The sequence below is a fragment of the Ovis canadensis genome, chromosome 10, assembly GCF_042477335.2.
Source record: "Ovis canadensis isolate MfBH-ARS-UI-01 breed Bighorn chromosome 10, ARS-UI_OviCan_v2, whole genome shotgun sequence".
Taxonomy (NCBI): Eukaryota; Metazoa; Chordata; class Mammalia; order Artiodactyla; family Bovidae; genus Ovis; species Ovis canadensis.
Window position 1 is genome coordinate 36,025,914 of NC_091254.1, and position 12,576 is coordinate 36,038,489.

The 12,576-nt window shown below is 38.6% G+C and overlaps 1 protein-coding gene across 1 annotated transcript in view; it reads left to right on the forward strand.

Annotated features, from left to right (window-relative positions):
• The first annotated feature begins 1,094 nt into the window (after positions 1 to 1,094).
• Positions 1,095 to 12,576, forward strand: part of LOC138446537 (phosphatidylinositol 3,4,5-trisphosphate 3-phosphatase TPTE2-like) — a 33,455-nt gene continuing 21,973 nt past the window's right edge. Inside the window, exons 1-4 of the mRNA XM_069601478.1 lie at positions 1,095 to 1,124; positions 1,270 to 1,333; positions 2,099 to 2,163; positions 11,694 to 11,754. Coding sequence (XP_069457579.1) covers positions 1,107 to 1,124; positions 1,270 to 1,333; positions 2,099 to 2,163; positions 11,694 to 11,754 — 208 coding nt within the window. The 5' untranslated portion in view covers positions 1,095 to 1,106. The remainder of the gene's footprint in view (positions 1,125 to 1,269; positions 1,334 to 2,098; positions 2,164 to 11,693; positions 11,755 to 12,576) is intronic.

A 12,576-nucleotide genomic window follows, 5' to 3' on the forward strand; every position in this document is an offset into this window, starting at 1 on the left:
AATGTAAGCTGAGATGAAGTTAGAACTGTTAGGGATCAAACAAAAATGTGTGAGAGACCAATGGCTTTTTTCTTTTTCCTCCTCTTCTTTCTACTGTGGCAGCAAGAAAAAGAAGAAAAGTGTTCTGGGATGTGGCTGTTGGGTGACTCACTAGGCTTATTCCTGAGTCAAATAGTGTACTGCTCTTTTTGCACTCTGTCATCTAAGGACTTTCATTCAGGTCCCAACAAAATTTAATATGATAAGCTTTTGGAGATTTTCTTAAAATAGCCAAAGCCAGTGTAGTCCTTAGACAGGCAATGTCAGGATCAGTGAAGAGTTTATCAGAAATACAAGAACAGTACCACGTCAGGGCCCACTCTCGACCTCCTGAATCAGTGTGTGTGCTCGAGTCAGAGAAGCACTCACCCAAACCATCACTTCTGTGCCATCATGTCTCCTCCTGACAGTAGGAGACACACTTGGAAAGTAACTCAATCTGCTGCCTGTGTGATGCATGTTCACAGCTCTAGTGAGCCCCTTTGCTCATGGGAGTGACAGAGATGAACAGGAATTCTCTAAACCAGAGTTTTCTCAACCCAGCACTATTGATATTTTGATTTTTGAATTAAAAAAAAATTTTTTTTTAACTTTTGACCATGTAGGTTAGTTCTCTAACCAGGAGTTGAACCCGAGCTCCCTTGCAGTGAAAACACAGTCTTAACCACTGAACTGCCAGGGAAGTCCAAGTATTGGGAGCTGTCCTATGCATCGGTATTGACCAGCATCCTTAGCCTCTACCCACTAGATGCAAGTAGCAACACCCCCCCCCCCCCGCACCCTCACCCACAGGCTGTTGTGACAACTAGAAATGTCTCTGAACATTGCCAAATATGCCTTGGGTGGGCAGGAGGGAAGCTGGGGTGGGGTGGAGGGTGTATGTAAAATTGCCCCTTGGTTAAGAAGCTGCTGCTCTAGACTTAGTCTATATTGACAAAATCCTCTGTTTCTAAAGCAAAACTGGATCTTTTAAATTTATTGTTAGGTTGAGAATTGTTTTACGACCTGTAAGACTTGTCATTCTGATAAGAGTTTTTCATCTGGCTTATCAAAAAAGACATCTTGAAATGCTGACCAGAAGGATGGTAAGTGGGTGAAATATGCTTTTCAGAAAAAAATGTTTGTATTTTGGGAAATACTGTCTAGGGTGGAGATATCTATATATTCTTTGTTTCTTTTTTAAAATGTTGGTTTATATATTACAAGTGAATGACTGTTATAAACTCTTAGGTTTCAGGAAACAAACGGCGGTACAAGAAGGATGGATTTGACTTAGACCTCACTTATGTTACTGGTTTGTGAAGTTTATCTGTTGATTGCCCGTATTAACATCATATTTTTCGCGTGTGTGAGTAATTATATGTTTAGTTTTTGCCCTAAGCCATGTTCTTGCAAAGCATTCTTTGTCCATGAAGACTTACGCCACTATGGCAGTGACATATTTGGAGTGTAACCCTGACAATGGAAAACTCTTAATTTTCATCTCCAGTCAGGGCTACTTGGTTATAGTATAGGAAGTTGCATGGGTTTTCAGCTGAAGCCATTTGTTTGGTTTAGAATTTACTAAGTGTTAGTAGTTATCCTTGGTCTCAAGGTTTTCAGAGAAACCTCTTCTCTCGCTGGAACCCTAGCGATGAGGTCATTGCTTTTAGGTCTCAGGTTTCTGAGTCAAGGGAACACTGGGAAACACCGCAGGAGTTCCTAACGTTGTTGGAGCCCAGATCTCTCATTTTCCTTTGGTATTTAAGAAACCAATTCCAGCCATAGAGGGTGCTCCAGACTAAAGTTTTTGCTTAATTCTTCAACCATTTGAACAGACAAATCTGTTGCTTAAGTCTTGAACCATTTGAGTCTTGGAAACATTAAGTGTAATGATCAAAATAGTGAATACTTTCATATGCTATGCTGATTATCCTGAGGGTTAGTTAGCTTTTTCTTTGGTCATTCTCAATCCTGAAAATTCTTTTCTATGGAAAAGGAGTCTGATTATATGTAAATTGAGTTTTCTATGTTGTTTCACACCTATAACATTTGTAATAGTGAATGTTTTGACTTCCAGAGCGTATTATTGCCATGTCATTCCCATCTTCTGGAAAGCAGTCTTTCTACAGGAATCCCATTAAGGTAAAGGTTTTTATCTAACAGAAGCTCACATTTCTTAGCAAACATAGACTCTGGAGTCATAAGATAACCTTGGCCCAGAGACAGCAGTACTCTCCTAAAAATGTACTCTTTCAGATTAAAAAAAATAATAATAATCATGGGTTGTTATCTGTTAGCTTTTGCTGTGAATTGCCTAACAATTTATGAATTTATTGTTGAATTACCCCAAAACTTCAGTGACTTCCAACAGCAAACATTGACTTAGCTTGTGATAATGTGGTTTGTAAATCTGAGTTGGGCTTAACTGGCTGGCTCTGCCAATCAGGAATTGGCTTCACTAATCTTGGCGGAGCTAACTTATGCATCTGTGGGCAGCACCTGGGCATCTAAGGATTGGCTAGTCTAAGATGGCATGCCTGGAAGCTCCATCTGGTTCTCATTCTCCAACAGGCTAGCTCAGGCTTGTTCGCATAAAGCAGTGGGAAGGACCTCGTTATTATCCAGCCAAAGAATGCCAAACCTCCAAAGGCCCAGGTGCCAAACTAGCGTAATGTGGCTTCTACCTCATTCTATTAGACAAGCCAGCTACAAACCCAGTTCAGATTCAGACAGACAACAGATACCATCTCTGTTGTATCTGTGGGGAATTGTGGCCATTTTTCACGGTCTGTCATAGGGGGAAAGATGGAGAATTAACTAAAAATGTCTGTTCTTAGGTTGAGATCCTAAATTACAGTGGATACATACTGCTTCAGGTTCTATAGGTTAAATAAATTAAGTTCAAACATCAAATGATGTTTACTATGAAATTCTAGTTAAAAGTAATTGTTTGAGAAGTTTTCATATGTGTGTGGATGTGTATGCACGCATGCTCGGTTGCTTCAGTCATGTCCAGCTCTTTGCAACCCCATGGAGAAGAGCCCACTGGGCTCCCCTGTGCTTGGGATTCTCCAGACAGGAATACGAGAGTGGGTTGCCATGCCTTCCTCCAGGGGATCTTCTTGACCCAGGGACTGAACATGCGTCTGTGTTGCAGGCAGATTCTTTACCCTCTGGGCCACCTGGGAAGCCCTGTGGATATGTACACATTAGTGTATATCCATTTGTTATATCTCAGTAAAATGTAATTATGTATGTATATGTGTGTATGTCTATATATCAGTGTACCTATATACACGTGGGTATGTTTTTATACTTTGAGGCAAACAAAGATTGTAAATTGCACTAACCTTAAATGTGTATCTTGGTTAAAATTATATATAGGTATGTATGCAGGTAACCAACACCCCTATCAAAATGTGGAACACTTGTTGCTCTTTTTCAGTCAATACCCTGACATACTGAAGGTAATTCCTGTTCTTACTTCTGTCACAACAGATTAGTTCTACTTTTTCTTAAATTTCACATAAATAAAATCATATACTGTAGCTTTTTATGCTTACAATAAATTCCGTGAGATTTGTCCAGTATTATTGTGGGTACAGTAATATAATAGTTGTACATATAATTATATAAAGTACAGTTCTTTCTAAATAGCATAACATTAATATTTATTGCTTCTGGAATATTGATTGGAAGCCCAAGCATCCAGTTTACTTACAGAAATTATACAATTATACATTGCTTCACAAAAGCAGCCAACACGTCACATTCTAAAAATTCAGAAAATTCAAAATTCTAAATACCAAGAGGTGCATCTGAAGAAATAGATATAAATTTTGCAGCCAGTAATTTTAATGCAGAAGTTGTACACATCTCATAACTTTAAATCTGTGAATATGATATTCAGTCATTTAGCTCAAGTCCATCATCAAAGTAATTTATTAATTTTTCCTGTATACTTGTGTTTCATACATTAATATTTGCATACTCTGGAATATGTTAGAAAGAAATGTATAACATTCACAAATGTGCAGAAAAGCAAGCAAAAACTGTAAACCTGCCCAGTTTGTCTGAAACAATCTCATGTCAGCTTCATAAGCATATTCCTTCTACAAAACAGTAAGCTAATGTTTGAACACTATTTCTAAGGTAAAGCACATTTTCTTACAAATAATGAAGTCTTTTTCTCACCATAGAAGTGTACAAAAAGAATTTTAGTTTGAATAGATCTCTCAGAATGTGTTTAACTTCATAATTTCAACAGGCTTAAGGTTTCCAAGCATTAACAAGGATCAGATTTTAAATTACTTAGAGGAGAATCTGTCTTAAAAAATGTTACTCCTTTGTTACCAACTAGAAAGAGTATCCAATTCATATCTTATCAGTTCAGTTCAGTCCCTCAGTCATGTCTGACTCTTTGCAACCCCATGGACTGCAGCACGCCAGACCTCCCTGTCCATCACCAACTCCTGGAGCTTGCTCAAACTCTGTCCATCAAGTCGGTGATGCCATCCAACCATCTAGTTCTCTGTCATCCCCTTCTCCTCCTGCCTTCAATCTTTGCTAGCATCAGCGTCTTTTCCAACAAGTCAACTCTTCGCATCAGGTGGCGAAAGTATTGGAGTTTCAGCTTCAGCATGGTATCTTATAGAAACAGAAAACACAGCATTTCCCCCTCAGAATAATGTGTGTAAATGATATATAATATATATTATATATACTGTATATCATAAATTAGATAATATACAGTTGTATATTATATATTGATATATTAAAATAATATTTCTCTTAAAATCATATCCATTTAAATAAAATATACATTATAGTATATACTTAGTTCAGTTCTGGTGCTCAGTCGTGTCCAACTCTTTGTGACCCCATGGACTGCAGCATGCCAGGCCTCCCTGTGCATCACCAACTCCCAGAGTTCACTCAAACTCATGTCCATTGAGTCGGTGAATACATCCAAGCATCTCATCCTCTGTCATACCCTTCTCCTCCTGCCTTCAATCTTTCTCAGAATCAGGGTGTTTTTGTTTTTCAATGAGTGAGTTCTTTGCATCAGGTAGCCAAAGTATTGGAGTTTCAGCTTCAGCATCAGTCCTTCCAATGAACACTCAGGACTGATCTCCTTTAGGATGGACTGGTTGGATCTCCTAAATATATGTTAACATATATAAAATTAATATATTAAATATATATCATGTTATATAGTATATAATTATGTATCACATATAAATATATATCAATTTTATGTAACATTAATATTCCACCTATATTTACATATATAGTATACATTTCAACTCTTATAGAATTAGAAAAATATAACAGTTCCCCCTTTATAATAATATATGTATATTTACATATGATTTATTATGTATACTATATAATATAAAATTATAAACTTATATAAGTTTTTATATTATATAATTGTCATTTATATAATATACAAATATACATATATTCTGAATATATTAATATATGTAATACTATCAGTATATACAAATTTATAATTTATATATTATATAATATGAAATTATATAATTATACATAGTTCTTTCTAATGTTCTGTTATATATAATATATATCATATTTATTTTATATGCTATGCATGATCTTACATATATGTATAACATATAATATGTTACACATAAATATGCGCTTCCCTGGTGGCTCAAATGGTAAAGAATCTGCCTGCAATGCAGGAGACCTCAGTTCGATCCCCAGGTTAGAAAGATTACCTGGAGAAGGGCATGACAATCCATTCCAGTATTCTTGCCTGGAGAATTCCATGGACAGAGGAGTCTGGCAGGCTGTAGTCCATGAGGTCCCAAAGAGTTGGACATGACTGAACAGCTAACACTTATACTTTTTCACACATAAATATACATATATTATTCTAAGGGAGAAAATTTTTTATTTTTGTATTTCTGTAAGAGATGAACATATATGTAATTTATATTATAAATAAAAATTGTATATAACTACCATGAAGCACTTTAACTCATATGGTAAATGTGACTGTGGTAACTATGGTTACCCTATGGTGACTACAACTGAAATATAAAAACTGCCAGAGCTGTCAGAAGACTGGAAGATTTTTGGATATGTATTATCTGAACACAATACTCTCCAAAAGAATTAAGGACTGTAATTATTACTTTCCAGTTTAAACACTTTAATTCTAAACTTAAAAAAATCTAAAAACAAGTTGCTGATTTAACCAGATCCTTTCCCACCTTCCAAAAAGTATTTAGTAAGCAGGACCCAATAGAGCTGATATTCATAGTTTTCTACATGAATAACTCTTTCAGAATTTATCCCATGAAGTACTTTATGACCTCCTTTTCTTGTAAAACTAAAACTCCATTTGTTTACATAAAAATTTCAAAGAATGTAAAACTAGAACTGAGTGTGGTCTCCTGCAAGACTCTAAAGAGTCTTGTTCCGTCGGCTCATCGGTGACTTCTGTGACTTCACAGCCATTTCCTGTGGATGATCTGAGAGGGCCTCTCCAGTTCTGCTGGCGTTGGATCCTCCTAGTTCTTCTATCTCATGACAGTTGGAATCCTACTTGTAGGGCCTCTATTCTCACTATCTGCAGAATCTTAGTCTTTTTCATCCTGAGACAGAGGAGATTCTTCTATTGATTATTTTCCACAGAAGTCTCTTCATTTATAGTTAGTTCAGCTCAGTCGCGTCAGACTCTTTGCGACCCCATGAATCGCAGCACGCCAGACCTCCCTGTCCATCACCAACTCCCGGAGTTCACTCAGATTCACGTCCATCGAGTCAGTGATGCCATCCAGCCATCTCATCCTCTGTCGTCCCCTTCTCCTCCTGCCCCCAATCCCTCCTAGCATCAGAGTCTTTTCTAATGAGTCAACTCTTTGCATGAGGTGGCCAAAGTACTGGAGTTTCAGCTTTAGCATCAGTCCTTCCAAAGAAATCCCAGGGTTGATCACCTTTAGGATGGACTGGTTGAATCTCCTTGCAGTCCAAGGGACTCTCAAGAGTCTTCTCCAACGCTACAGTTCAAAAGCATCAATTCTTTGGTGCTCAGCCTTCTTCACAGTGCAACTCTCACATCCATACATGACCACAGGAAAAACCATAGCCTTGACTAGACGGACCTTAGTTGGGAAAGTAATGTCTCTGCTTTTGAATATGCTATCTAGGTTGGTCATAACTTTTCTTCCAAGGAGTAAGTGTCTTTTAATTTCATGGCTGCAATCACCATCTGCAGTGATTTTGGAGCCCCCCAAAAATAAAGTCTGACACTGTTTCCCCATCTATTTCCCATGAAGTGACGGGTCTGGATGCCATGATCTTCGTTTTCTGAATGTTGAGCTTGAAGCCAACTTTTTACTCTCCTCTTTCACTTTCATCAAGGGGCTTTTTAGTTCCTCTTCACTTTCTGCCATAAGATCAATGTCATCTGCATATCTGAGGTTATTGATATTTCTCTTGGCAATCTTGATTCCAGCTTGTGCTTCATCCAGCCCAGCGTTTCTCAAGATGTACTCTGCATAGAAGTTAAATAAGCAGGGTGACAATATACAGTCTTGACGTACTCCTTTTCCTATTTGGAATCAGTCTGTTGTTCCATGTCCAGTTCTAACTGTTGCTTCCTGACCTACATAGAGGTTTCTCAAGAGGCAGGTCAGGTGGTCTGGTATTCCCATCTCTTTCTTCCACAGTTTATTGTGATCCACACAGTGAAAGGCTTTGGCATAGTCAATAAAGCAGAAATAGATGTCTTTCTGGAACTCTCTTGCTTTTTCCATGATCCAGAGGATGTCGGCGATTTGATCTCTGGTTCCTCTGCCTTTTCTGAAACTAGCTTGAACATCTGGAAGTTCACGGTTTACCTATTGCTGAAGCCTGGCTTGAAGAATTTTGAGCATTACTAGAGTGTGAGATGAGGGCAATTGTGCGGTAGTTTGAGCATTCTTTGGCATTGCCTTTCTTTGGGATTGGAATTAAAACCGACCTTTTCCAGTTCTCTTGGGTTTCTCTTACCTTGGACGTGGGTTATCTCTTCATGGCTGCTCCAGCAAAGTGCAGCCGCTGCTCCTTACCTTGGACGTGGGGTTGCTCCTCCCGGCCGCCGCCCCTGACCTCGGTCGTGGGCTAGCTCCTCTTGGCCCCCCGAGGTAGGACGTGCGGTGCCTCCTCTCGGCTGCTCTTCCGTGGTCGCGCCCCTGACCTTCGGCAAGGGATAGCTCCTCTCGGCCACGCTTCTGCGCTGTCCGTCACTCATTTATAGTTAAGGCATCATCAGATTCTTTTTCTTGATTTTTTTTTTCTGTTGGTGTTGTTTAACTCTCTTCCTCTTCATCCGCTTTGTCTTTATTTTTAGATGGAGCTGGTTCTTCTGTCTCTTTTGCCATAACATGTCCCTAGAAGTTGCTTGGCCATCTCTGACATCATTTTCTTTGTCATACTTGAGTATTATTTTAACCTCATGCCCGTCAGCTTCCAGACCATCTTCATTTGGAAGTTTATTTTCTATACGGCTTACTGAGGAATCCTTTGATCCAGATGTCAGTCACTGTGATCTTCGTCTTCATCATCCTATCAGTTGGTCAAAACTTTTGCTGACTGTGCTCTCAGGCAAACCCTTACTACTTCCTCCTTCCCTCTGTTCCACTCCTATTCTTTCTCCTCTTTCTCTCTTTCTAATAAATTTCAGGAGTACAACATTATAATTCAACATCTGTATACACTACAAAGTGATCACTGCCACAAGTCTAGTTGCTATCTATCACCATAACAGTTGACCCTCGTTGCTTATTTCAGGCACACCCCAAACCCCTTCCCCTCTGGTAACCAGGTAATCTGTTCTCTGTATCCATGCTTGGTTTCATCCTCTTTTGTTTGTTCATTTTATTTTTTTAGATTCACATGTGAATGAAATCATATGCTGTTTGTCTTTCTCTGCCTGACAATTTCACTTAGCATAATGCTTGCAGGGTCCATCCATGTTGCTGCAAATGATGGACTTCATTTATAACTGAATAGGAGTGTGTGTGTGTGTGTGTGTGTGTACACGTGTGGTTGTGTGTATCACATCTTTATTCATCCATCGATGGACATTTTTGTTGTTTCCATATCTTGGCTATTGTTAATAATGCTGCAGTGAATGGTGCATGTATCTTTTGGAATTAGTGTTTTTGTGTTCTTTGGGTATATACCCATAAATGGAATAGCTGGGATCATATGGTAGTTCTAGTCTTCATTTTGGGGGGGGAATCTCTATGCTTTTTTCCATGGAAGTTACTTCAATTTACAGTCCTACCAATAGTGTTGAAGGATTCCCTTTTCTCTCCATCCTCTCTTAACAATTTTTATTCCTTATTTTTGATAATAGCTATTCTAACAGGTGTTAGGTTATATCTTGATGATGCACATTTCCCTATGGATTAGTGATGTTGAACGTTTTTTCATGTGCTTGATGGTCATCTGTATATCTTCTTTGAAAAACTGTTCAGATCCTCTACCTATTTTTTATTGTTTTCTTTATTTTTAATTTTTCCTGTTTTTTTTTTACTTAACTGACTTTATTATATATTTTTTACAGTATTGTATTGGTTTTGCCATACATTGACATGAATCTGCCACAGGTGTACATATGTTCCCCATCCTGAACCCTCTTCCCACATTCCTCCCCATTCCATCCCTCTGGGTCATCCCAGTGCACCAGCCCCGAGCACCCTATATCATGCAATGAACTTGGACTGGAGATTTGTTTCACATATGATAATATACATGTTTCAATTCCATTCTCCCAAATCTTCCCACCCTCATCCTCTCCCACAGAGTCCAAAAGACAGTTCTATATATCTGTGTCTCTTTTGCTGTCTCACATACAAGGTTATCGTTACCATCTTTCTAAATTCCATATAGATGCGTTAATATACTGTATTGGTGTTTTTCTTTCTGGCTTACTTCACTCTGTATAATAGGCTCCAGTTTCATCCACCTCATTAGAACTGATTCAAATGTATTCTTTTTAATGGCCAAGTAACACTCCATTGTGTATATGTACCACACTTTCTTATCCATTCATCTGCTGATGGGCATCTAGGTTGCTTCCATGTCCTGGCTATTATAAACAGTGCTATGATAAACATTGGGGTACACGTGTCTCTTTCAATTCTGGTTTCCTTGGTGTGTATGCCCAGCAGTGGGATTGCTGGGTCATGTGGCAGTTCTATTTCCAGTTTTTTAAGGAATCTCCACAATGTTCTCTATAGTGGCTGTACTTGTTTGCATTCCCACCAACAGTGGAAGAAGGTTCCCTTTTCTCCACACCCTCTCCAGCATTTATTGCTTGTAGACTTTGTTTATTTTTAAATTGTATAGTTCTTAAATTTTGTATATTAACCCTTCACTGGATATATGAGTTGCAGATACCTTCACCCATTCAGTTAGACTCCCTTTTTGTTTTGGTAATAGTCTCTATCACTGTACAGGAGTTTTTTAGTTTGACGTAGCCCCATTTGTTTATATTGGCTTGTTTCCCTTGCCTTTGGAGTCAGATCCACAAAAATATTGCTAAGACCAATGTCAGGGAAGTTACCAGCCATTTTTTCTTCTAGGAATTTTATGTTTTTGCATCTTACATTCAAGTCTTTAGTCCTTTTTGAGTTAATTTTTGTGTGTAATGTGAGATAATGGCTGCATGTGGCTGTCTAGTTTTCTCAGCACTGTATGTTAAAGAGACCATCCTTTCTGTATATTCTTTGCTCCTTTATCATAAGTTAATTATCCATATGGGGCTTCCCAGGTGGTGCTAGTGGTAAAGAACCCACCTGCCAATGCATGAGACTTAAGAGATGATGCAGGTTTGATCTCTGGTTCAGGAAGATCCCCTAGAGAAGATCCTCTACCCATTTTTAATTGTTTTTCTTTTTTTTTTAAGTTGCATAGTTATTCATATATCTGTGGTTTTATTTCTGGGCCCTTAATTCTGTTCCATTGATCTATGTGTCTGTTTTTGCGCCAGTACCACACTGTTCTGATGACTTCAACTTTGTATTAATAGTCTAAAACCAGGGAGCATGATAAAATCAGGGAGCAATAAAGCTCTAGCTTTGTTCTTCTTCCTGAAGATTGGCTTTTGGGATTCTTTTGTGGTTCCATACAAAGTTTAGGCTTCCCTGGTGGCTCAGAGGTTAAAGCGTCTGCCTGCAATGTGGGTTTGATACCTGGGTCAGGAAGATTCCCTGGAGAAGGAAATGGCAACCCACTCCAGTACTCTTGCCTGGAGAATCCCATGGATGGAGGAGCCGGCTACAGTCCACGGGGTCGCAAAGAGTCAGACACGCCTGAGTGACTTCACTTACTTCCTTACAAAGTTTAGAACAAATTACAATTCCTTAAAGCTCATTAACCATCTAATTTCCTTATCTGGTAGCTTTAAACAATCTGTATTTATAGTAAACGCTAATGCGAGTATCAAAGTACAACTTTGTGGGCTATTTCAAAACTCACAAAGGGTTTGGATATAACTTGGAATGCATTTTAGTCATTGAATCTCCCCTAAAAGGTGCTAAGTGAGGGACAAGTGAATGAAAGGTAATAATCATTCTAGGTTAGTAGGAGGGAAAGGTTTATGTTGGTGCACCATGGGCATGTATAAGATGTGTGTCCATCTTTTTTAGGAAGTTGTGCGGTTCCTGGACACGAAGCACCCAAACCACTATCAAGTCTATAACCTCTGCAGTATGTACACGACTCCATGTTTTGCTCCTATGATAGAAAACAGGTCACTGCATGCAAGAAGATGATTGAGTTTTTACGTTTCATTTAATCATAAGTATTTGGTGGTAGGAAGTGAATTTTTTAAAATCTCCATCTTATGCTGGCCCTATTTAGTAGGAAAAGAAAGCTCAACAGCACAATGTACCCTGTGAGAGAGGCAGGAGACTAGAGGCAGAGACATTTTAGAAAGAGTCAGCTCTTGTGGTGGTAGGTTTAGGAAAGTTTTTCTGTTTTTCCTGCCAGCTTGTGTTTGGAAGACAATTCAACAATTGCATGCTCTAACCCACTAGGGATGAGGTGTGAGGAGACCAGGGCCCTGATGGAAAAAATCCTTGTAGAAAACAGATTATATTCCAGTTTCACCTCTTCCTATACAGTAAATGGATATTTTTCAGGAGGCAAATGTTTATTCTGGTGGCCACATTTGCTTCTGCCTTATGTAACCCTATGATAAAGTAATGAGTAGCCTGCTAGAAAATTACAAGTAAGAAGGACCTACTGTATCGAACATGGAACTCTGCTCAACGTTATATAGCAGCCTGGATGGAGGGGAGTTTGGGAGAGAATGGGTACATGTATATGTATGGCTGAGTCCCTTCGCTGTTCACCTGAAACTATCAGAGCATTGTTAATTGGCTATACTGCAAAACAAAATGAAAAGGTGTTTGTAAAAAGAAAATTAAAAGTAAGGCAAACCAAAAGTAAAACAAACCAAATAATTTGGGCTTATGTTACTCAAGATGGAGAAAGTACTTATACTTATGTTTCTGAGACCCTTTTGGA